Source organism: Nyctereutes procyonoides, unplaced genomic scaffold (genome assembly GCF_905146905.1).
Source record: "Nyctereutes procyonoides isolate TBG_1078 unplaced genomic scaffold, NYPRO_anot_genome, whole genome shotgun sequence".
Classification (NCBI taxonomy): domain Eukaryota; kingdom Metazoa; phylum Chordata; class Mammalia; order Carnivora; family Canidae; genus Nyctereutes; species Nyctereutes procyonoides.
In genome coordinates this window covers 21502141-21527856 of record NW_026575134.1, presented here as the reverse complement: position 1 = coordinate 21527856, position 25716 = coordinate 21502141, and the positions used below count along the sequence as shown (strand labels likewise).

The following is a 25716-nucleotide window of genomic DNA, read 5'->3' as shown; positions in this document are numbered from 1 at the left end:
GGAAGGGAAAATCTTCAGCAGGCTCCATGTGCAGTGTGGCGCCCACCCTGAGGATCTATTTTATGACCCTAAGATTATCATTTGGGCCCAAAGCAAAAGTCGGATGCTTAACCAACTGAGCCACCCAGGTGCTCTAATTTGGTAAACTTTTTTATCTGCCCTTCCTGTTAATCTTTTTTTTTCCTACTTTATTACATATATAAACTTATATGTATGAGTATATGAAACTAATGGTAAATCATAAATATATGGGTTTTTGATGTATGTATTTATTTATATTCTTGCCTCTAGTTATGGTCTTTGAAGGACTAAAGTCTTTAGATTCACTTTCTGTTTTTTTCCTTAAAAACAAACAAGAAAAGGTAGAAATAAAGTACCAAAAAATAATTTTCAAGGACACTTTTCATCTGGTATACACTTTTTATTACATCAATTTGCATCATTTTGAATTAAGTTGTATTTTTGGTATTTTCATAAACTAATGTCATCAACATGAACTTTGATAAATTTGTAGATTTAAAGGAAGGTGGAGCCTCCCTCGCACAAACCATCTGACCGTGAAAAGTGGCCTTTCCATATCTTTCCCTATCTATTTATTTATTTGATTTTTTTTAAGTCATCTCTACCCCTGTCATAGGACTTGAAACCATGAGATCAGTTGTTGCATGCTCCATTGATTGAGCCAACCAGGCACCCCTTCTTCCTTCTTTTAAGTGGTTGCTCTTTTATATCAGTTCTTTTGTATTACCTGGTTCCTACAAAGATTTGAGTATTTTCTTATTATGGTAATTTTCCCCTTTCTTCCTTGTATGAAATTTTGTGCCTTATGCTTTATTTGACAATTAACCTATTGAAAACAAAATGAAACCCTGCAACCTACACAAGTGCCTGTAGATTTAAGTGGTGGGCTCCCAAGAACTAAGCAAGTTTGAGCTCTCATAGTGTCCTGTATTCAAGAGTGGAAGGAAGGAAGGAGGGAAGGAAGAAAGGAATTATAAAGGCTATAATTTAGAGTAGTATGTTTCAATAATATATTTCAAAGAAGAAATATAAAAAGATAAAATTTTAAAAAGTTATAAAATGCAATATTATCAATGCCAGTTATTTTTAGGACGTTTTCTTGAGGATTCGATAACATTTCTACAGTTTCAATATACATTTAATATTGCATTTGTAACATTTTGCGTTTGTTTTGTCAAAAAGGCAAATACGATTTTCCTTTTTTTAAAGATTTTTTAAAATTTATTCATTCATGAAAGACAGAGAGAGAGGCAGGCAGAGACAGAGGCAGACACTCCCCCGACGTGGGACTTGATCCCCAGTCTCCAGCATCACGCCTTGGGCCAAAGGCAGGCGCCAAACCACTGAGCCATCCTGGGATCCCCGATTTTTCTTATTATTTTAACTGTTTTGAAGTTAATGTTAATTGTCTCAAAGTTTATAAGCTTTGGTCAGACTCTAAATCATGATTAACCTTCTGAATAGAAACCAATCCACTCAGGGACTTCTGCTTCACCTGGTCATCTCCACTAAGTCTGATTCACCAGGTTTATTTGTCAAAAAAGGGAGTTAAGAGCAAATCGTTGTTTTCTGTCTCACAGCTGTAAGAGCTTGATGTTAAGATCACAGCAACTTGTGCTTGAACAAGGCTGTGGATTTTTATTTTAGGGCAGTGCTTCTCAAACTTGAGTCTCCAGTGGAATCACCAGGAGATCTTGTCGTACCCTTGATTGCCGGGACTGCCCCACAAGCTTCTAATTCCATAGGCCTAGGATGGGAACCAAGACTTTGCTCATCGAATCAGTTCCCAGGTGATGTTGCCCCGTCGGTGTGGGGTCACTTTGAGAAGCACAGTTTTAGAGACACCAAGACTCTGAGGCAGGGCAAAGATGCATGCTTAGCTTAAGCCCGGAGGATAAAATAAACATGACATCGTTTAAATGCCAGTGCATTGAGTGCAAGGTATGCAGGTGGATCAGTGACCATTACTGTGGAAGCGGCTCAACCCGAGGTGGCGGGGCGAGAAATGCTGAAGCTCGGAGATTTTCACTCTTCTGCAAGCTCACGCCAGCTGGCCACAAATTCAGGAATTCAGACTCCTCGGGGCCGACCCCGTGGCTGGATGGCTCCAGCACAGCGGACTGTGTGGGCTGCTGGTTGACAACGAGTTTCGCCTGGTCCTTCAGTGGTGGGGGGGTGCTCAGTAGCCCGGGTGCACTGGGCTGTTCTACAGCTGAGAAGCCCTGGCTTGGGACCCTCATCTCCCAAAGGGAGCCCACCAGCAAAGCTGAGCAACAAGCAGATCTGTTTCCCACCCTGCAGGGAGGCTCTCCTCTGTCTTCCTTGTTGATGACTTTATTACAGAGAGAATTTAAGATGGATTTTTCACCCTGAAGTAGCCAAATGTGTATAATGTTTCTTGCCGATAACAGCTTCAAGATTTTCAGCTTATTAACTTTATAATTTTAGTCACTTCTTTGTACCTTTTTTTTTTTTAGATTTTATTTATTTATTAATGAGAGACACACAGAGAGAGAGAGAGAGAGAGAGAGAGAGAGAGAGAGAGAGAGAGGCAGAGACACAGGCAGAGGGAGAAGCAGGCTCCATGCAGGGAGCCTGATGCGGGACACGATCCCAGGTCTCCAGGGTCAGGCCCTGGGCCGAAGGGAGGCACTCAACTGCTGAGCCGCCCAGGGATCCCATGTACCTCACTTTTTAATATGTTGTAGCTTCCATTTGTTGAGGACCTTACAGTCACCCTTACAATACAATCATCGTTTTATAGTTTAGAAAATTGAGGTAAAAGGTATTATTTAAGTTAGTGCTGGTCACATGCGTAACAAGTGCTAGAGCTAATTTCACTATACTGTGCTCTTCTGTTGTCAGTAGTAAAAAGCAAATGTAGATGTGTGTGCAATTATGAGGTCACATAGGGAAGTAAAACAAGCAAATTAGGACAATTTTAATTTGGTATTTGATAGATTTGTAGGCAATTTGTTGGTAGGTAAAGTGTTAACATGGTGTATTCCAAAGAATTCAGTTCTCACCTGAGGAGATGTATTACCTGAGTATCTGATTTCCTCATGGCAGTAGTTTGTTATTGTAACTGTGTGGGACCCTGGAACAGATTATCAGCAGGAATAGGGCTAGACTAGTTTTAGAAACTGTCTTGCTGCTGTTTTCTTTCCCTCTGGAACACTGATTCTCTTCCTTCTCCACACTGATTCTTTCCTGGGTTTCTTAAGCTATATTGGTGTTCAACATTTAGAGAATAAGGCATTCTAGGATCCCATGGATTGCCCTGGATCCCTGCCACATCCACAGCCAAATTCTAATATTTTTAAGGACTAGGTGATGATGAATTAATTCAGCAATTTTTGAGAATTAGGTAGTGATGAATTTGTCCAGCAAGATGCTTGTCAAATAGGAAGACAATTTTTGTGGCCTCTCAACGTATCATGATAATGAATGATGATAATTTAGTGAACCTAGTTATAAGTCTTGTTGCAACTGAGATAAAATCTCAAAAATACTGGAAATGATTATTTCCATATTTTCATACACATTCAAATGAATGTCTCCTCCTGCTACACATTGTGTGAGATGTTGGAGGTGTACAGATGTGAAAGAGCTGTATCTGACACCTAATGAACTCACATTTCCGGGCTGTTGAGGCGAGGGAGGACGAGTACAGCATTGTGTGGCACTAATCAAGGGCAGTGGGTTATTTTTGTTGATTTCATTAAAATGCTCCTCTATTTCGAACAGGATTTCTCCAAGAGTAATTAAATCCATATGTCTAATGTAGCTAAAAATGTTACCTGCTAGAGGCTGGTTTGCAAGGTTTATTTAGTCCCAGGAAAAGGTGGATGGACTATATTAAACATGGAGATTTCTGGTAATGACACCAGGTATAGAAATCAGAATCTTTGGATGGCAGTGGGATTGAGTGGGTTTGTATGGGGTGTGTTGAACAAGCTCATCTGGTGATTCTTTGCTGGTGTCAGTGTGTAGAGCTGATATAGAAAAATAATTCATTTGGGACGCCTGGGTGGCTCAGCGATTGAGCACCTCCCTTTGGCCCAGGGTGTGATCCTGGGGTCCCGGGGTCGAGTCCCACATCAGGCTCCCTGCGTGGAGCCTGCTTCTCCCTCTGCCTGTGTCTCCGCCTCTCTCTGTGTGTCTCTCATGAATAAATAAATAAAATCTTTTAAAAAAGAAATCAATTCAATTGGACAACCTTTTTATTTTATTGTTTTGTGCTATAGAGCCAAAGAAAAGAAAGGTAATGACAATTACCAGTTGTATCTTATTTACTTTCATGACAACTAAAAGGAGTTTTGCTGTTCTTACCAGATGACATCTCCTTTACCCTGGCTTCTGTATTCCAAGAGTCTGCCAATTTATTTGGAGCTAATTACATCTCCAAAGATTAGACTTGAAGCTTTGTGGTTAATTTCAAAGGCATTTTCTGAATATGGCACATCCAGACTGAAATCTATACAACATGATCCAGAAGGCATGCTCCAAAAGATTTATTTTTCACTGGACCCACTAATAGAAGAATAAATGATGACTGGCTTGATTTCAACAGCTTTTATTTATATGTTTTGCATACATTATATTCCCTTGAAGCTTGAGCCTGGAAGAGAAATAGTGTTTGTATTATGAAACTTTTATTTTACATAACCTGAAATCAAATCAATTGTAAGAAAATGATAGGCTATCAAAAAAGAATTAATCTGTAGCCTTACTTGCATCTTAGGCAGTATAAGATTTGTATGGGATTTGGCTTAATATAATTGCAAAGTAACGTTTTACTATTAATTTTCATAATTCCTTTATGTCATAATTCCAATATTTACGGAAGTCTTAAATTATTTGAATAGGTATAAATAACAAGACTATATACTTTATGAATAATTTTAATCGAAGTATGTATTAAAAGTCACATATTATGTAACCTGTTCTGTTTCTCTTAATAAACAATACTCGAGCTGATAAACTCCTTTTTTTCCTCCTCCATAATCTCAAATGGATGGGCTTGTGCTAAGATATTTTACCAGGGTCTGTTGGAATTTTTTAAGTCATTGGATATATTTTTCTAAATTAAAATAGAGTTTTATTAAAAATATTTTTTTTGTGTGTCTTTGAGATTGCTCTGGTAGAAAAACAAAAGTGAGGTTGAGAAAAAGAAAGATAATGATTATAATTATGTGCTCATGTTTCATGTCATTAAACAAAAGCAGAAAGTCTGCAAAAGCGTATTTTAAGCAAGCACAAGTAAAACATAAAAACAGTGGTTAGTTATCTTTGTAAACGTGGGCTTAGTAACCCATAGCTCCATAGTGACAGGGAGTCGACATCTCTGGATAAGTAGTTTTGCTTGAGTGTTTATTTGGGTTCTTTCAAAATGCATACATAATTCTTGTGTGGAAGGAATGATGGTCCCTTGGTGGAGAGAAGGAATAAATGTGTTCTGATCATGAAGATTCATTAAATGCACAGAGTTTTGGTTCTAAAACGTGGTCTTAGAAATAGTTTCAGCTTTGTTTCCCTGAACATTGTTCTCTCTTCTAGACATTATCTTTACTTTCTAAAACTCTTAGCAAACCATTTCTCAAAACTCATTGGCATTAATTGGTTCTCATTTTCAGTGTAAAGCATCCCTTGCAAGGGTAAAGGGTTTCTCCCCACCCTACCCCCTTGAAGCAGGTGGAGTTTCTCTTTGGCATTCAATCTGCACACATGTATTAATTAGAAAGAAGAATCGACAGTGTCAACATCAGATCACATTTACATTATTAAAAAAAATACATGCTGAACAATGCCAGGGATACAGACCAATTCATTATAGGGATTGCTCTGAGTAGGGCAATTGGTCACGGGAGGTGAGTGAGGAGAACTTCAAGGTTACTTGTAATTTTCAGTTTGTATATGAAAAATTTCAAAGGATACACACTCAAAAAAGATAAAGATGAATTCTGACTAATGGATTTCAGACTATTTTTTTCTATGGTTTTCAATATTTTTAGTCTCCCCCCAGATCAAACAAATAAAAAGACCTGTCGCTAAAAAGTGTCATTGGCCAGCAATACACACTTTTTAGAATCTTTCCTATTACTTAATTTTGAGGTATTTCCATTTTTGATAAAACCAGTACTTTAAAAAATTTGTTCTTCATGTGGCAAATTCCACTGAAATAAAGTAAAATAAACAAAGCATGTATATTTTAACCGTTAGGAAAGCATCTGCGAAACATTGATCACATGATGTGTTTGTGTGTGTTTGTGGGTATGTGTGTGTATGTGCTAGTTTTATAATATATAATATGTGGGTGTATATAAATACCTTTAAGAAGCAGGGACTGTGTGCTATACTTTTACTCCCTTGACACTTCCATATAGCAAGTATTTAGTAAATATTTATTGAATACAAGTAAACACACTCTATATTTATGTAGTGATCACAGTTACCAAGTGTTGAAAGGTGCCATATTTAACTCGTCCTGGTTAGCCTATTCAAATTTAATAACCTTTTAATATCAAATCCCACTTTCCAGCCTGACTTCATTAGCCAATAGATCTTTTTCAAAATACCAATGTTTCTTTATAGAAATGTTTTTAAGTAATATGTAAGTAAGATAGATGTGATTTAAAAAACACATATAAAGCAGTTTCTCCATGTTAAGATTTTCATAGTGGTATCATGGTTCACTAGGATATAGCAAGTTGCCTGAAAGGTTTTGATAGAATTCTGCTGGGCATATATATTTATGTAAATTTAAATAACAATTATTTATGCATTGTTTTATGTGAATCAAAGAAACACCACATTGTTTCTCATTCAGTTAAGGATATTGGAAAGGGAAGAGTACTTTTTTTTTTTTAACCTTTTAGATGCAACACTATATTAGATACAGAAGTCAGGTGTTGTCTACTTGAAGTCTTCACAATTTCTCACTAGAATGAAGAATGCTAAAGAAATGTTACACCTCACTGTCCTTTTTTAATATTTCAGGAAATAAGGCAAGAAAGCATAACATTAACGATCTGCTCTCTTTTCTCATTGTGTTTATGGTAATAATAAAATACAATAAAATTGAGCTAATTTTATTGTCTGCTATATTAAACCACTATATTCCCTGAATTGTTTTTGGACTATTGTGCGGTCCTATAGGCAAGAGCTTTTATGTAGGGCAAAATCAGTGAAATGTAGGGACTATTAAGATGCTTACAGTCATCTCACTCATATATATGCATGTTGAAGTGGTCATCAGTGATTATAGTTCTAACAGGCTGTTCTATGAAGTTCCATTTACAAGATTCAAAAAGAAGCAAACCACTGAGTTTATAATGTGCTAGGTATTTAGCATACAAATAGAAAATGTAAAGATAGATATTATTCTTAGATGCTGAAAAATGTTAAGCCCATTGCCTAAAATCCCATTAATTAGTGAATAGCAGCACTAGGACTGAAAAACAGATCTGTTTAAGTGAAAAGTGGGTTGCCCATTATAATTTTACACCTCCAAAGTAATTGCTTGAACCTGTACACTTTTCTTCAAAATGTACTTCTCTGTTCATTCACCCAAGTCTTCTATTTTCAGAAGGTATTGTTAGATCATTCAAAAGATTATCCTGATTCTTTTGATACGTTAAGAACATTCGGTGAAAAAAAGCAAAACTCATTAGAGTAATTAAAAAATTGTCAACGTGGGCATTACACAATAAATGGTTAATCCTTCTTGGGTGTTAACTATGTGTACATTAATTACATTAACGTGCATATTTTACTTAGGCTATTGTGTATATCTGTTGCCTCTTTATTAGAAAGAAGAATCTTGACATACGCTAGCCAAAGAAATTGTTTTGGATTAGAGATGCTTCTTTGACTGATGTTTCTAAGCCATTCTTGGTATTAACATGAATAGCGACATTATTGGAGTCTAACTGAACGGTCAGATGATCCCTGAAGGTTTCCTTTCAAAGCTATTAAAAGAAAATTCTTTATAATTAAATGTTTCAGGAAACTTTTATTTTTGATATGCAATTAACATGCAATCTAAGAAGCATATAGGATATGGGTTGGGAAAATAGTCTATTTCCAAGAGAAAATATATTTAGGTATTATTGTTAAGGAGAATGATAGAATTATTTCAGTATACACTGTAGAATTATATTGCTTTTATTAGACTTTCATATCACCTGACAGAAATTGGTGCTAGTGGAAGAGATAAGGATATGACAGTAAGTGAGGGTGGGGAATGAATAGGCCTTCAAGGGAGCTGATCTTTCTCTGCTCTGATAAACCTCTCCCATTCTTATTTCTGTTTCTTCTTCCTCTTCTTCTTACAGATCACTGCATATCAAAAGCTTTTTCTCTGATTAGCAGTATTCTCTCAGGATCTGAAGGCAAGACCTGTGTAAAAACAGTTCCTCAGTGGACATAGGATTTTTTTTGTGCTGTTTTTCTTTTCAGTGATTTCTAAAAATTTTCTGGGAATTTTCCGTTAGCCTGAGTTTTCCACCAGTGTTTCTGGCTTTGATACTGTTATATCTTTCTATATTATCTGAATATCTGGTGATGTTAATATTTGTAATGGGTCTAAGGGAGACTAAATATTGGTCTTGTAGTATGAACACAGGCCTTAGAGTTAGAAGACTTAAGTTCAAGTCCATTTTGTTAAACTTGGGAGTCTTCAAATTGGTCTTTTTTTTTTTAAGATTTAATTTATTTATTTATGAGAGGCACAGACAGAGAGAGAGGCAGAGACACAGGCAGAGGGAGAAGCAGGTTCCTCGCAGGGAACTTGATCCTGGGACTCCAGGATTATGCCCTGAGCCGAAGGCAGGTGCTAAACCTCTGAGTCCCCCAGGGCTCCCCTCAAATTGGTCTTGAGTTGGTTTTCTGTTTTAAATGATCAAACCAATAGGTAGGTAGGGATGTATACATTATTTATACATCTATGACATTGTATGTATGTATACTTCTCATTCTATGCCCAGAGAATTTTCATATACACGTATGCTGTTTCATTTATGATAAAGCCATTTAATGAATCTATCTGGCTTATCTTTTTTTTTTATCTTTTTTTTTATCTGGCTTATCTTAAGAACAGAATTAAGTTTCCATTTTCTCTCATAGGTATTTATGCTGAGTTGGGTCTTTTGTATCTTTACTTGGTTTGGTTTTAAGGTTTAATAATAGATTAAACTGTATCATAAATTAAGAAAAAAACACATTTTCCTTATTCTGAATTAAGTTATTGTTACAGGATATACTTATGTAGCCAGTTATGGCTACTCTAGCCATAACTATAGTTCTATCCTGAGCAAATGTTCACATTTTATTAGGTAGGAATGTTATCAGTTTTAACACAATTTGCCCATGGCATTTAACAGTAGATCATTGGCTTTAAAAATAAAATGTCACTTGACCAGAATAGCAGTTAATTAAGGACTTGAAGTGTCCAAAAGACATGTCAACTTTCTATAAGATGTGGCTAGCTGGTCTTTTGCCACAAGGAAGAGCACCATCAGCAACTATTTCTGTTCGTCCCCAAGATAGCCTCGTTAAGTGTAAAGTTCAGTCTTCTGCTTTATTATGAATTCACTGCATAAAAAATATTTCATTAATTTTTGCATGAACAAAGAAGTCAATAATAGAGCATTTTCATGATTATGTATTTATAGATTTCTAAGCTGGGGCTATAAAATTTAGCAACTTTTTAAGCTTCAAACCAAGCTTTTAAAGTATACATTTTTTTTCTTATATATAACTACGTCTTTAAGTTTCTAAAACCATTTCAGAATCTTGCAGTAAGTGACATTGCTTCATAAAATTAGGGTTTAAAAAATTGCATATAGATAGATACGGATATCGATATAGACAATAAGGAAATAAAGCTGATTTGGACTCTCTTCCTAGGAGAATTTTCTTCTGGAAGTTTGTTACCATTGTTCATCCCTTCTTAACCTTTCTTTTTTTTTTTTCTAGAAATAATTAACTGTGATAATTACTGTCATTATGGTTTATTAAACATGGATTATGTTCATATCATAAGCCAGTGATTCTGGGTCAGGTCAATTACGTTGTACTTTCTCATGCTCTCCAGAGTAGAGAACAACGTGATAGTTAGAGCTGGAGCTTTGAAAAGCATGTATGCCTCTGTGGGTGAGAATGTCCCCCAGTGTGTTTTGTTTGTGGGGATGGCATCTTCCTTGTGTGTGTTGTCCAAGGGAAAACCTTAATATTCGTTTTCCAAGACATAAAGACATTTTAGAGTTCTAATATTTCTTAGTCAAAAACGTTATTTAATTGATGTATGTTTTACCCAGTATTTTGTTTAAATTCTCAAAATGCTTAAGTTTATTATTTTTCGTATACGCATGAACCTTTAGCTGGTCTTGTATTGACTGTTAAAAATGAAGAGTTGGATTCTGAATTTTGTCTAGAATATGCCTTCTTGTTGATTTTCTTATTTTGTCTTTTCTTTCTCTATCTTCTCATCCTAAAGTTTTCCTACAAAGACGTTACTTCCATTTCTACTTAATTTGCCACTTTATGCACCTTTTACTACATCTTCACACTGAATTTGAATTTTCAGAAATGTTGTGTTGCAATCTTACTGAAAGGCATATGCTTTTCCCTTGGTTTAACTATAGTTAGCTTATTGTTTTTGTTAGGAATAGAGAGCATCTTTTGGTTACTCTCCCTGGTCCAGTTTCTAACATTTACTAGCTCTTTTTATTTATTTATTTATTTATTTATTTATTTATTTATTTATTTATTTATCTTTTTTTGATAGCGAAGGAGAGAAAGAGAGGAGGGAGAGGGAGAGAGAGAATCTTAAGCAGGCTCCACAGTCAGTGGGGAGCCTGACATGGGGCTTGAGATTGTGACCTGAGTTGAAAGCAAGAATTGGATGTTTAACTGACTGAGATACCCAGGTGCCCCTACTGCTCTCCTTTTAATCTATGTTTGCCTAGTGGCTGAGAAACTGAAACCATTGTCATGTTGAACACACTGGAGAATTTTTCTTTTAAATTCAGTTCAGGAATTCTTAACTTTACATCTCATATTAGACAGTATTTTATAGTGATCTGTAATACCTACTTAATAGTTTAGTAAGTGAACAGATTATGGTATTAAATAACAGGGCATTGAACTCAGTAACTAATGTAAAAACTGACATGAAGACATGTTTCCGTTATCTAGTGCAGTCTGGATTTACTTTGGAAGAGCACTCACTGGAGTATAGTTCATAGTGAGAGATCAAAACATGAACCAGTAATCCACTACAAGGTTTATACTTTCCTGAAACATAACCTGATTATTCCCGTCTCTTAAAAATGAGTTTAATATTTATATTTATTCTATTACTGTTACATCCTTTGTGTTTCTGCCACTAACTTATAGCTGTGTTGGGAGCAGGCCACAGCTGCTCAGTATTGAGCCATCTTCTTCTCCAAGATACATAAAGTGCAAATAGAATCATAATTATCTAAGTTAAGTTAGATAACTAACATCTATTATTCTGTCTACCAGGCACTGTTCTAAGCACTTCACAGTTTATACCTTGTTTAATCCTCTCTATAATCCATGAGGCCTACTTTGACATTATTCGCCTGAGAAAACAGAAGAGTTTCAACTTTCCCCAGGTTTGCACAGCTAGGGTTGATATTTAAACCCAGGCAGTGTGGTTTCAGATCTGTGTTCTTCATCACTAAATGTAAAAGCTTATCACACAGACAACATGAGAGTAATACCGAGAGGTTCAAAGAGAAAATTCTGAAAGCTATTAGAGAAAAAAAAATAGAATTTATTTACAAAATGTGATTAGCAGACAACAGACATTTTATCTCCAACTGAACTTAACAGAATAACGTTTTCAAAATTCTAATGGAAAAATCAGTGTAGAAATCTGTAACTACATTAACATACAAGAGTGAATATGACATAAGGCCATTTTCAGATGTGCAGATTGTAACAGTTTAGTATCAAAGATTATCTCTGAAAGAACCAATGTACTTCAGCAAGAAGGAAATTACTACATTTGTATGGCTTTTGGTAAAAAAACAACCAACCTCCAGTATGCTATTAAGAAGGTGCCTAGGAAAAAAAAAAAAGAAGGTGCCTAGGATAGTGCTTAGCAAATATTGATTGACATTTCAATATCATTTCCTTTCTACATATATAGAAATATATAAAGGTATTCACTAAAGACATGTTTCTACCAAGATGAATATACTCTGCTTATTAAAACTTTCTCTGAAACTGAAATATTAGTCATTGAAAGAAAGCACTCAAGGTATCCACATCCTCTGATGACAACAGAGGTAGTTAAACCAGGGTATTCAAGAATAGTAGGTTATTCATATTACTTAAGAGTAAATGCACATATATCTACTTTAGTAGGTTAGATTACTAAATGATTGGGAATTTATGAATCATAAGTAAGGAGTTTATTTCCCTTTTATGTCCTTATAATTGATTTGAAAACCCCAGCTCTTTATGTATTCTCAAGTATAGATTCACATGGTCATTTTAATTCTAAGATATAATGTTTCCTTTCCAGCGCTTGGCTTTGGAAGCAGAGAAGGTTCAAGCAGCCCACCAGTGGAGAGAGGATTTTGCGGTAAGGACCCCTTTATAACCATTTGAATTAGTGACATTCTGTGCTTGATAGTTATGATCACATTAACATTTTTTAATGATACAATCTTAAGATTTTATAAGACCAGAATTCTATATTTTGGCTATATTTTGTTTCTTTAAAAAATGTGCTTTTGGATAATCAGGCCAGCAAGTTAGTCAAAATGTTCCTGCTTATGTTCCATATTAAAATAAGTCTTCAAAAAAAAAAAAAAACAACCAAAAAAACCCCAAATCTTTTGAAATGTTCTCCTATAATTGGTTATTTGTAAAATTAATTACATTTAAATAGAATTACATTATAATATCTGAACCATCATTGTAAATGTTATGAATACACTAGTTGAAAAACATGTTGCATTTAACAACTTTGGGTTTGTAAGAAGTGATATGCATATTACAGTCACCTTGGTGGTAGGAAATGTGATCGAAGTAAGAATGAATGTATTACACTTTCTGAATTTTAATTTGCTCCACTTTAGCTAGAAACAATCTTTCTTTTACTGTGGCCTACTTTTAGAAGTTCCAGCTAATACTAGCTTTTCCATATATATTTTTGATAAACTTGTACCCTAAGAGTTGTTAAGCTAATTATACAAAGAGCAGATATTCTCCTTATACTGAATTTTTTCTATTTCTCTGTCATCTATCTATCCATCCTTCAATTATCTGTCCATCATTCCATCCATCTATCCATCAATCTGTCCATCCATTTTCTTTTCTCTATCCCTGTATCTGTGTTTCCATCCATATATCTGTTCATACATAAATCAGTGTATCCAGTCTTTCAGTCTGTTGTATCAATCAATCAGTCAGTCTTACAGTAAGGGGCACAGTGAAAAAGTTTACTCTATTTTAGTAGTTAAAATATTTATCTTACATATTTTTTTATTTATAGTAAAAATCTCTAGTTTCTGATCATAGAAAAATTCCATATAACTAATTTTGGGAATGTTTAAAATAGATCTAGAGTATAAGTGACAGCTTGATTGTACTACTAAATTGGTTTTGAATGTTTTGTAAAATAAAAGTCTCAAATTTGAAGGTAAGAGAGTTGTGCTTCAAAGAACACAAAACTGAGGCTTAGGAATTAGCACTTTTACTTTGTGTAAGGACGATTATATTGTATATCAAAGGAAAATGCATTCCATCATATGTCATTCACTTATAATATATGATAATGGTTAGTCCTCCCTGCTTCATGCTTCTGATATTATTTATTTTTACTATCTTTTCCACAAATTTATATTTCTTAAACCAGTAGTCAGTCTGCCAGCTGGAGCCTGTATTTGACTATTACCTATTTGATTCTTTTACTAAAGTGGCATATTGCCTGAGTTGTTGGTGTCATGTAGATACTGGCTTAGTCCATAATTGTTTATCATAGCTAGGTTAGGAAAGATCAGTTTGTCATTCATAATGTATAAAGAAAAGAATTGGTGATTAACTTAGAAACATAAGTTTGGGTATAGAGGACAGACTGTAAGCTCATGCAGTGAACTGGGTTTACAATGTTGTTAGTTTCTTTTAGATGAAAGGAAAACAAACTTGAATTTTTTTGTTGTTGTTTCTCAAATAGACAAAAATGAGCCCAACTAATATGCCCAAATAAATATCCTTCTGATTAATTAATATTAAATGGAAATTCCTCTTTGCTTCTCATCTCAGAGGTGGCATAGTAAAAGCAATGTAAAGATAAAGCGGGTATACAGCCAGACCAACTATTCTACTTAGTGTTGGGATAGTACCAGATGGTGGTGTTTTAGTTTAAATTTTGAGTAATTCTTGGAACTCAAAAAATCCTTAACTTCACACGAATCAGCTTTCATAATATATAGATTCCATTGCTGTTTGTAAACTTTTCTTTGCATTTAAGGAATTTGGCAAAAATTCTCATAGTCATTTATTAGTTATATGTCTTTTTCAGTTTCCTAAGGAGAAATAATGTGGTAAAGAATAAAGTAGCAAGCAAGGATGTAGTAATGCCATTTATATCATTGGTGCTGTTTTATTTGATTATCATATGATCGCTTTCTGGTTGTAGGAGTTCCTTTTCCAGACATACTGTAAACTCCTTGATATTGTAAAGTCATTAACACTAAATTAGCATTTTGGCCATGATTTATTTCTCCTTGCAGAAGTAATGGGCAACCATTCTACATGACACAATAACTCTCAATGTGTAATGGCTGTTACCATATTTTACTGTATCTGAGCCATCATCATTTGTAAGGCACCCTATCATATATGGATTGCCAAGAAAGGAAAAAAAAAGAAGCCAATTAAATTATGATGCATTAGCAATTTTAAGATGTATTCTTATTTGTCAGATGTCAAAGTGTGAAAAAAATTTACCCTGAATTGTGACCCCTGTTATTTACTACTCTCTCAGTGCCTGTACCCAAACAGTAGCCCCACTAGGGATAAGTCAGGCAAGAGGACAAACGGGCTCCACAATGACACAGAAGCCATTACTAAATTGTAGGTGGTTAAATAGAAAGTAAATGGTTTTCTCAGTAAGTGTTAGGAGTTCTGAGCAAACAGTGACCAGCGTGTGAGAGAATTCTTGAACAAATTCTGTTCTTAATTTCCCCCTAGATTACCTCACAATTTATTTAGGACCTATGAAAATATTGATTGACATCAAAAGAGATTGTTAAAGGGAAAACAAGTTAGTCCACTTTAAAGCTCTGTCAACTCATTTCCTGAGTACCCTTCTGGAAGGACTGTAAGCGGTGTTCACAGAACACGCATCTGTCCCAGCTGGCACACTGAGAATTGATATTTTCCCTATCTTACCGTGCCAGCCATCCCTAGTCTTGACAATAGTCCTTCCTATTTCAAGAGCCCTTTGAAATACCATAAGTTATTTTCTGTTTGAAGAATAGAATGTGAATGCAGATTGCCTACACTCAAATATTGCAAAAATAAGGTGCACTTTTTCCTTTTTCCTTCTCCCCCCAATAAACCAGATGATGCTTCGATTCATAGTATGCAGCAAAGATAAACAAATCTTTTGAAGCCATAAAGCAAATCAAATTTAAATCTGTGGTTCGAAACAAGAAATATCAACATTGAATCTCCTTTTATTTTAGGAGACCGCACAAAATAATTGCAAATTACATCAGTACTTTAACCAGTACTTAAAAATGTTTAATTTGTAAGTAAATGCTACCATATTCCAAAAGGTCGTCTTTTTAAATATTATAATCCTTTTATCTTTTAAGATATTTAACTACTTGCATCAGTCGGATAGTTCTTTAGGGAAACCTTTACTAATTTAACACTAGGATGTTTAGAAGAAAGAAATAATTTCCTAAAAGGTACGTTAGCATTTCCCAAAGATAAAATATTCTGATTCTTCCCTCAAGTATAAGTAGGCAAATTTCATTAATATTACTTAGGTAAAATGCTGATTAACATTTCCTATTCTTTAGTGTAGAGAAATCTCAGGAAAGGCAAGAACAAAAGGCAAAGCACTAAAATGCTAAAAATGTTGGCAGCCAGGAAAGGCCCATGTAATTCACACTCTCCCTCAGCGCCCTCAGTTCCCAACGGAATCTACAATTGAGGTAACACAGGGTGGACACTCTAAATGGATTAAGATTTATGCGGTCATGCATTTACAAGTTCAAACCAATATTTGTAAATAAACCGGATCTACCAGCTGCCTTTCAGGTCTCCACGCAACTTACCAGTGTTAAAGGTGACATTTCCTGTCACTTATGATGGACAAATTATTAAGAGCAGGTGGGAAAAGCAAAAAGAGAGCTTAGAAAACTAATTGTTCTGCATGCAATAATTGCTGTTATTTCTACCGAACAGATCTTTTCCAATTGCGTTTGAAATCTCATTTGATTACATTGCAATGGTTGGTTAACTTAAGCAATTTTGTTTCCAACTAAGCCTGAGATATTAATTGTACTTACACATGTATAAACATAAGGGGTGCCTAATTTGTATTTTAATAAGTAGGATCTTTATGGATGGCTTATTAGCATCAGCTTGTTACTGTGCAGACTGAGTACAGACGTCTAGAAATTGGCCAGTAAATAAAACATTTGAGGAGCCTTTTTTAGCTTCAGCTTTACAGAGAAACTAAATTAGAAGGTGAAATTTTTTCTAGTGAAGTTGAGCGTTACTGAGTGTCAATCATGCTAACTTGGTTCTCCTAATTTAGTGTTATTTTTATATATTTTTAAAAAATCACTTTTTCAAATTGTATTTTGCAATGTTGCTTTACAAGTTTTATGTTTATAGGAGTCAAATTAATAGGTACTGCTGTTATGTATTTAATTATTTCATCTATCTTATTCATTCCATGGAAATGCATCACTTCTGTTGGTTGAGGCACAAACAATTGTGAATATGTGAACTGTAAAAAAATACTATATTTATTTCAGTTACACTGTATAAAGATAAAAACTGTTCTGAGTTATGCATTGGTAGAAGTTCTGGATGTGAAAGAGCTGACATTTTAGGGATAAAAATTGGGGGAGTGGCATGCTATATTAGTGAATAAATGAATGAACTTAGTAGATTACCAAAATGATTTTAGGCTCTGAATGGATTTGTTTGTTTGTTTATTTATTTATTTATATTCTATCTTTGGTTGAATTGCCCTTTTGGAAAAAAAACACCGTATCTTAATGTTTTTGCTACATGTCTTTCAATTTTTCAGTCCTACTTTCTTTTAAGTCTTATCAATCTATTCTCATTGTGAAGCTAGATGAAAAGGAGCTACAGGGCAAAACTGATTTCCCCGGAAATTCTGGGAAACTAGTTCTGTAGCAAAGAAGCATCTTTCTGATGCTGTACTCTGTTTGTTTATGCATATATATGAATGTCCATAGGTAGAGCACTATAATAGAGCAGAATTGAAAGTAATAACCACGGGCTTTAACTTGTTAGTTATTCGAGGTGGTAACTCTTATCTTTTGTTTCTTTTATTGAAAATAGAAGCTAATATTTATACATTAAGTACCTATAAATTAACACTGGTTTAAGTTTTCATACTTTAAAAAAATATTTTTTATTCATTCATTTGAGAGTGAGAGAGCGAATGAGAGCATGAGCAGGAGGGCGGGGCGGTAGGAGAGGGGGAAGCAGACTCTGCACTGAGCAAGGAGCCAATATCCAGGGGTCCAGACATGAACTGAAGTCAGACCCTAAACCGGCTGAGCCATCCAGGCACCCTCATTTTTCATAATTTTAATATTTACTAATAATCTTCCTAACTTCACTTTCTATTATTTCTGTTAAAGCCAAGGTCACATGGTCTATAGTACAGTAGAACCCCCTAAAGTAAGACATCATGACAATATGTTTGGGATAATGCAAACTTAGATCTAAATATGGCTGTATAAAGTTTTTTCTTTCTTTTTCATCCCTCTCAGGAAGGGAGAGAGAAGTTGCGAAGGACAGCTATTGCTTACTTAGGAAATGGGGAGGCACATCGTGGGTCTCTGCATTTTTCCAGACCAGTCTGCTGCCACAGTGTCCTAACTTTGAGCTGATGGGAACATTGCTAAATTATTGGGAGATTCCTGCAATTGGTGCCATCGTTCTGAAACTTGCAGCCATCTAGAGCACCCAGAATCATCCTCATTGATGTTTAAGCTAGAGTTGATTCCTGCCACAGCTGGTGCCAACTTGTAGCTGTCACAAGAGAGTTTTCCAACTTAGTGATGTCATTAACCTCTCTCTAACTTAAGTAGCATTTTATTAAAATTTTTGGACACCATTATTTGCCTTAAGGTGTGGCTTACTATATTAATTTTGAGCCACGAAAGAAATAAAAAGGTGAAGAAAAATGTATAAGCATTATGAATCATCACCCCAATTTACACATAACCCATAGTCTGCAAAGATTTGCTCTCTAACCTTCTGTCCATTTTATTTCCTTATTTACAAAGTTTCGGTGACTCTCTATTTGGCATCAATGGCACTCCATTGTCTGCCCAGTCTTACTGTTCCTAAATGTTCTGTTGCAACATCTCCCCAGTAGCTATTATCATTCTAAACTTCTGAGCCTGTGAAACAGAGTGAACTATTTGCCATTTCTCTAAGACATTATTCTTTACTTCATCTTCAGACATTTTGATGGTATCTGCCTAGAAGTGTCCCCCTCCGTCTCCAATTTCCTCTTGCTTTTGTTTCCCTAATCTTAGATTTGTGGTCTGTTTTATATAATTCCCTCATTCCCAGTATTTATTCCAAATATGTACTCAGTAGATTATTTTCCTTTATCTACTTTCAGCACTAAAATGTAAACTTCTGGGGATAAGAACTGTGATTGATGCATTGCTAAGAAAATTGTAGTCTAGTATGCAACACATAACACACAGTAGCCTATATATACAAATTAAAACTATAAATTAAAAATTAATTACTTGTAGTTTTGAGATACCTCTTTTTACTCTAAACATTATGGTCAGTTATACTGGAGATATAATGAAAAATGTATTTGAGCAGCACTTTTTATGTCTGATTATATTTGCCAACAGCCAGGGCATAGTTGCAGAACACTGGGCTTGGAATTATGCAAATCTGTTTCAAATTTTGTCTTTGCCACTACCTTGCAATACAATTTTCAGAAAATAATAGCCTTTTGAATATCATTTCTTTTTCTAAAAACCCTTAGTTTTGTAGTCTCTACCACTATAATTATTTCTGTTAGTTGCTCAGTAATTGTCTCTCTGTGCTCCTGTCAGCCCTATCTCTCTACCAAGGAAAATATTTTCTAGAAATCTCATGATTTGTCCACGTGTTCACAAGCAGGTTGACAGAGGTCCCTGGGTGGCTGTTCACCTCGTCTAGAGAGCATCTGCTAGCTCCATGGCTGTTGTTTTCTATTTGCCATCATTGCTCAAATGGAAAAATATGGTTCTGCGCAGGTGGCTGTCACGCGGCGTGTTCCAAGCTCTGTTCAGAGTGTGCCTTTTCAGAAATAGGGTGAATGACTCCCTTCCTAACTGTGGAGGGGTTTTTAAAAACCTAGATAAATTATATTTGCACCATTTAAAAAGAAAAGCTAATGCAAAAATCCATTAAACCAAATATCGAGTTTTTAATGTGTTGTGGGAAGAACAGAACATGATATCTACTCTCTTAACAAAATGTAATACAATACGGTATTGTTGACTGTAGGTACGGTGTATAGCAAGTCTTCAGGGCTTATTTATCTTGCTTAACTGAAATTTAATGACTGTTGATTATTCACTTGCCATTTCTCTCTCTTCCTGAACCCTGTCAACCACCGTAAGATTTAGTATACTGGTTTAGCTGGAGGGATATTATGGCATCCAGAATGTAGGAAAGCTACTCAAACAGGGGTTTGGATAATGTTGAGAGTAAAAAAAAAAAAAATGTAAGTAGAAGAAAGTTTTGAGATTTCTCAGACTTAAACCTGAGAGGTTAAAAACAAAATGGAAAAAAAACTGGATAATATTTATCTACAAATTTCAAAAATTATGTAACTAGACATTAGTATTGGATTCAAATACATATGAGAAAAATGTTATGGGGATTTTGGGGAATGAAAAGCTATCCCCATCCATGCAAAACTGCCAATTTTTTTAAAGCTTATGCCTTTTGTCATCTTCTAACTTTCCAAAACAGCATGTTAATTGATTTATTCATCATACTGTCAATATATTTTTCCCTTTTACATTTTCATGAACATCCAAACTTGCTCCAGTATCTTCTACCATTAAAAAATATCTATGTATCTGTATCTGTGTATCTATGTATCTATCATCTATATCTTGCCTCTTTTAGCAGCACCTTATTTGTTTGCTCACTTATACTGCAAACTCAGAAGAAATGTAGACCTTCATGATGTTTCCATTCCCCTTTGCTCCCATCTCGCTCCAGTCTGAGTGCACATTCCATCCATGGTTCTATGTAGATCACGTGTACCTCCTTGTCATCCAGTCTTATAGCCATCTTCCGTTACCTTCATACTTGGTCTGTTTATATCATTTTAATGGACCGCTTAATAGCTCCTTCTTGTTCAAACACTTTCTGTACTTAGGTTTCAGGAAACCCCACTTACTCCCATTCTCCTGTTTTCTCGCTATCTGTTCCTTCTCACTCTCTTGTTGAGTACCTGTTTCTTTACATTGGCTCTAATCTTGTCTGCATTTTGGGTTTTCAGAGACCTCCTGTCTTTAATGTCATACTTTGTCCCAGAACACCTCATCCATTTCATTGGATTTAAACATAATTCTACGTAAGTCTTTTTACTGTGCTCTGTGCTCATTTATCTAACTGAACAATTGGAGTCTGTAGTTAGATGTCTTGCCTGCATGTTACTAACATGCTCAGATGAACTGCTGTTTCCATGACTTTCTCCTCTAGTATCCTGATCATCTGTTAATTATCCCATCTCAAATGATATCCCCCTTCTCCCCAGTTAATTTAGCCAAAATTTAAGAGTGATCTTTAATTTTTTTCTCTGCCATAACCTCTCATATAATCCATGTGTAAATTCTATCATTTCAAATACATCATGTGCCAATTTCCCTTCATCTCCTTTACACCCGTCTTTGTCCACGCCCCCATCCTACAGAATAATCTTGAAATTGTTCATCAAATTCTGAATCAGAGTCTGCTCTACTGCCCTTTGGTATCCACAAATTTATTTCAGATGCATAGTTAAATAGGATTTTAGACTTTCAATTAAATGGAATGATAGGGCCTTTATCAATAGAGAGTTTTATAAGATAGGGAAGATATTGCTTTGCATACCCTTCTGGCACAGACATTTTGAGGATTAAGTAAGACTAACAAATTTTAAATTTTTTAAACAATAAAGCAACCAAATATTGGAACACTGTAGTGTGGGTGCCTCAAACCTGAATTTTGAAAGCATTGTGCTGCTGCTATGATAGCACCAACAATAAAATTAAGGCAGCACAAGTAACAGTAAGTTAAAAAAACAAATATTACTTTTAGTTAGAATTAATGGCACAGGGATGCCTGGTTGGCTCAGCAGTAGAGCATCTGCCTTTGGCTCAGAGCGTGATCCTGGGATCCGGGGATCGAGTCCTGCATTGGGCTCCTTGTGAGGAGTCTACTTCTCCCTCTGCTTATGTCTCTACCTCTTTCTCTGTATCTCATGAATAAATACATTTAAAAAATCTTAAAACAAATTAGTGGCACAAAAACGTGAAGTTTTTATATGTGAATTCAGGTTTAACGTAACAGTTACAAATACTTTTTTTGCTTCATCAAAAAACTTACTGATCTGAGAAATAGAGCTTGTAAGTGCTGAATATTATAGAAAGTTAGTTATCATGGAATTGTAGGATTGTGTGCTATGGGACATATTAAATGCTAATTTAATTCTTATATTCCCCAAATTATGAAATTGCTACATTCCCAAAACTGCTTGACTTTTTATAATGTTTCACCACCATATGGACAGTTCTCCTGGAGATCTTATGAGAATCACTGGGGAGCTTTTTTTTGGTTTTTCAAAGTCTTGACCCTTATGTCCTCCCCACAGAGTTCTCAGTGCCTTCCTTATAGGGGTGAGAGCCAAGACACTGAGAATCCTTCTCTAAACAACAAAACAAAACACAAACACAATTCTTCCAAATTGGATCATGTATTTGGATTCTATATCCAAAAGAATCCTTCTCTAGTGAGCATTTTAACTGACACAGTGTGACCCATCTGTCATGTGTGTTAAGACTGAAAAAAGGTTGACAGCCACTAACTGGTACTTATTAGTTATGAAAATACAAATGAAGAGTCTGAATGCAATTCTAAAGCTTAGAAAGAAGGGATTGAGTGGTAAATAAATTTGAACATAGAAAAGAAAATTGTAATAAGAAATTGAATGCTCTAAAAAAATCTAGTTGAGTTTAGTTAGCACCCAGAGAACAATAGTGACAGTAATCAGACTTGTTCAATCACTTGCCTTCTGAAAGAATAATACCTTAATTGTTTTCATAAGGTTATTTCAGGATCTTTACTTCAAAAATCCAAATGATATAGATAACTGCAAAAGGAAAATTAAAATCTGTCTCAGTTGCCACAACTAGATATATTCCTTATTTATATTCAGTGAGCATCATGGTTGGTCTACCTGTTACCTCTTTTTGCCATGTATTGTTTCATGACATCCACCAGGAAAACAAAAACAAAAACATGGTTATATGATTTGAATAGAACATATAGATTTGTCATAGGAGAATACATTCTACTGTGAATAAATCAACATGTTCATGGTTCTCTCACCTTCCTTATTCGTCCCCCAATCTTACAAAATTATTTTTACATTAAGGTGTAGGCTCAAAAACCATAATTCCCACAGTGTTTAATCCTGGTTCTATATTTTGATGGTTTAAATGCTATTATCAGGACTATGTGATAACTGACCTTAAATGCTATCATCAGAACTTCTTCCATACTGACTTATTTCTTTGTGTGTGTGTTTGTGTGTGTGTGTGTGTGTGTGTTTTAAATTCATAATTTAAGTGAATGGATTTTGTTGTCATGTAGTTTGACCAAGAAGAGCCCTGGGATACTCTATTCCCTGAGTTCTTGCATGATTGAGAATCTCTGGGATTTCATTTTGAACTTGAAAGAAACTTTGGTTAAGTATGCTTTTTCTTTTTTTCTTTTATTTCTTCTTCTTCTTTTTTTTTTTTTTTTTTTTTTTTTTTTTTTTTTTGGTTACTTCAAAATTTGGGGCATTGTTTCATTGTCCTCTGTGGCTCTAAAGAAGTCTTAAGCCAGTCTATTTCTAACCCCTGGAGCCCATCCTGAATTGACTTGATTTTTTTTTTTTTCTGCTTCCCTAAAACATTCTTCAGTCTTGGGGTTGAACTAAGAATGCTACATCCTGTTGTTGATTGTTTGGTGTCTTTGTATTCAAGTTTTAATTTTATTTCAGAGGTGAGTACTTTAAGCATCTTTTTGAATATTTTTATATAGTTTTTAATGCTCTTTTCATCAGGAATATGACTTAGTGTAAATTGGACCACCTTTTCTGTTTTCCATAACTAGTATGTGCTCTATTATAGTCTTTTTTAAGGATCCTTATATTTTTCATTTCGTTTGGCGCGATTTCCCAAAGCCTGTCTGGAATGATGGTCTTTTCATATGCATCTGTGCTTTCCTTGTTTTCATGTAGCTTTCTTCTCTAAATAATCTGTTTTGCATCTCCTCCTCCTTTTCTGTCTCTTCTGGCAGCTCCTTTGGCAGTTTATAAATAATCTCATCTTTAGATCTCCTTTATCTTTTATTTTCTCTCATTATTTTCCTGACCCTCCTTCTCTACCTCTTATTTTAAACACTAAGCTTATAATTTCTTTGAGACTTTGACGAACCGTGGTCTTAATTCTTAGTTTTATTTTAGTATCACATGTCTTTAGTTTTCCTTTCTTCCTTCCCCTTTCCAAAAAATGGCTATGCCTGGATTCCCGAATCTCTGAGTAAACTAACAATGTGATGGAAGAGGATGAAGGAGAATCAAAAGGAGAATTCCCAAGGCAATCTAGGGCTTCTCCTAAGGTGAATAGTCTGAACTGCCTCCAAAATATGTTCTGTATTTTGCATGATTCCAGGCTATTTTTAATGTTCAAGAAGTCTGTGAGACTTATGGTAAAAACAATTAAATCATGGCTTTTCTTGTAGCAATATGCTGATTGCATTTCTCTTTCCTGCTCGGATTTATTTCTTTTTCTTTTCTACAGCTATCATTTATTAGGTAAAAAATAGAAAACATTAGCTGGTATTAGAATTAATTTCATTTTCAAAACCAAAATAGGGAATGTCCAACACCAGCTCCTGCAAATATGTATCTGTCTATCCCCTAGATCCCAGCTGGATATTATAAATTCTACTTTTAAACAAGTTATTAGAAAATATAGAGAAGGAAATAAAATGTAATGTAAATCAGTGCAAAAATCTACAAAGCAGAAAATAAGTACTATCTGATAAACAGACACCTTTTGCACATGAGAAGTATTGATTCCGAATATGCTTCTGATTCTATGGAATATTTTGTTGTCTAATATAATATTAATTCTAAATTTATATTTGAGCCATTAAATAAGTTGGAAAGTATTATAGTTAAAAGGGAAGTACTCTAATTAATAGAGTATTTCTGCCAACGAGATGCCAGAAAGCATCTGATTATTTTAAATAGTGTGATTTTTGGTTATTCATTTAATTCCTAAATCACAGTTTCTTCATCAGTAAAATGGGGATGATATTGGTACCAATAGCACAGAGTTATTTTGAAACTTAATTGAAATAGTGCAAGGAAGCTGTCACAGAGGTCTTTGAGAAGTAAGCTCAAGCTTAAATAAAGGAAATATAAATGATGTCACATTATTGAGAAATTGATGTCATTCAATGTTGGCTAAACAGATAAAACTGAAATTTTATTAACAATCAAATGTAGTCTGTTTTTTTTTTTCTTTCTTATATTCCTCCTGCTTGTTTCTAGGGAATCTGCAAAGAGAATGACCATCTGCCATCATCAAACACATACACATATGCATAATCAATAATTTCATCGAGATTGATTTTGCTTGCAGATGTGCTGCTTTTCCCCTTTGAAATATATATATTTTAAAAGATTTTCTTTATTTATTCATGAGAGACCAAGAGAGAGAAAGAGAGAGAGGCGTAGAGACACAGGTGGAGGGAGAAGGAGGCTCCCTGTAGGGAGCCCAATGCGGGACTCGATCCCAGGACTCCGGGATCACGCCCTGAGCCAAAGGCAGATGCTCAACCACTGAGCCATCCAGGCGTCCCTTGAAACATATTTTTAAAGACTTCCAACACAAGTAACTGTGAAATACTTAAAAAAAAATAGAGAGAGAACAGCAGTACAGAATCAAAATATCGATTTTGATAAATTATATTCATGCTTCGAGAGAAACACACACATACATATATTTTAGCACAGCCATTTTAAGCTGTTAACGCCCTGACAGCATTTCTGCACTCCTACTAGTGTTTGTGTCAGTGTTGGAATCCCATTACCTTATAGTTCACAATCAGTAAAATCTAATAAATTTTACATTTCCACACTTC

General features: G+C 34.9%; 1 protein-coding gene across 7 annotated transcripts in view; it reads left to right on the top strand.

The window, feature by feature from the left end:
- CACNA2D1 (calcium voltage-gated channel auxiliary subunit alpha2delta 1) overlaps window positions 1-25716 on the top strand; it is a 476566-nt gene that overhangs the window by 233889 nt on the left and 216961 nt on the right. For all 7 annotated transcript variants that reach the window (XM_055300850.1, XM_055300848.1, XM_055300849.1 and 4 more), the window contains exon 4: window positions 12581-12640. In XM_055300850.1, the coding sequence (XP_055156825.1) occupies window positions 12581-12640 (60 nt within the window). The remainder of the gene's footprint in view (window positions 1-12580; window positions 12641-25716) is intronic.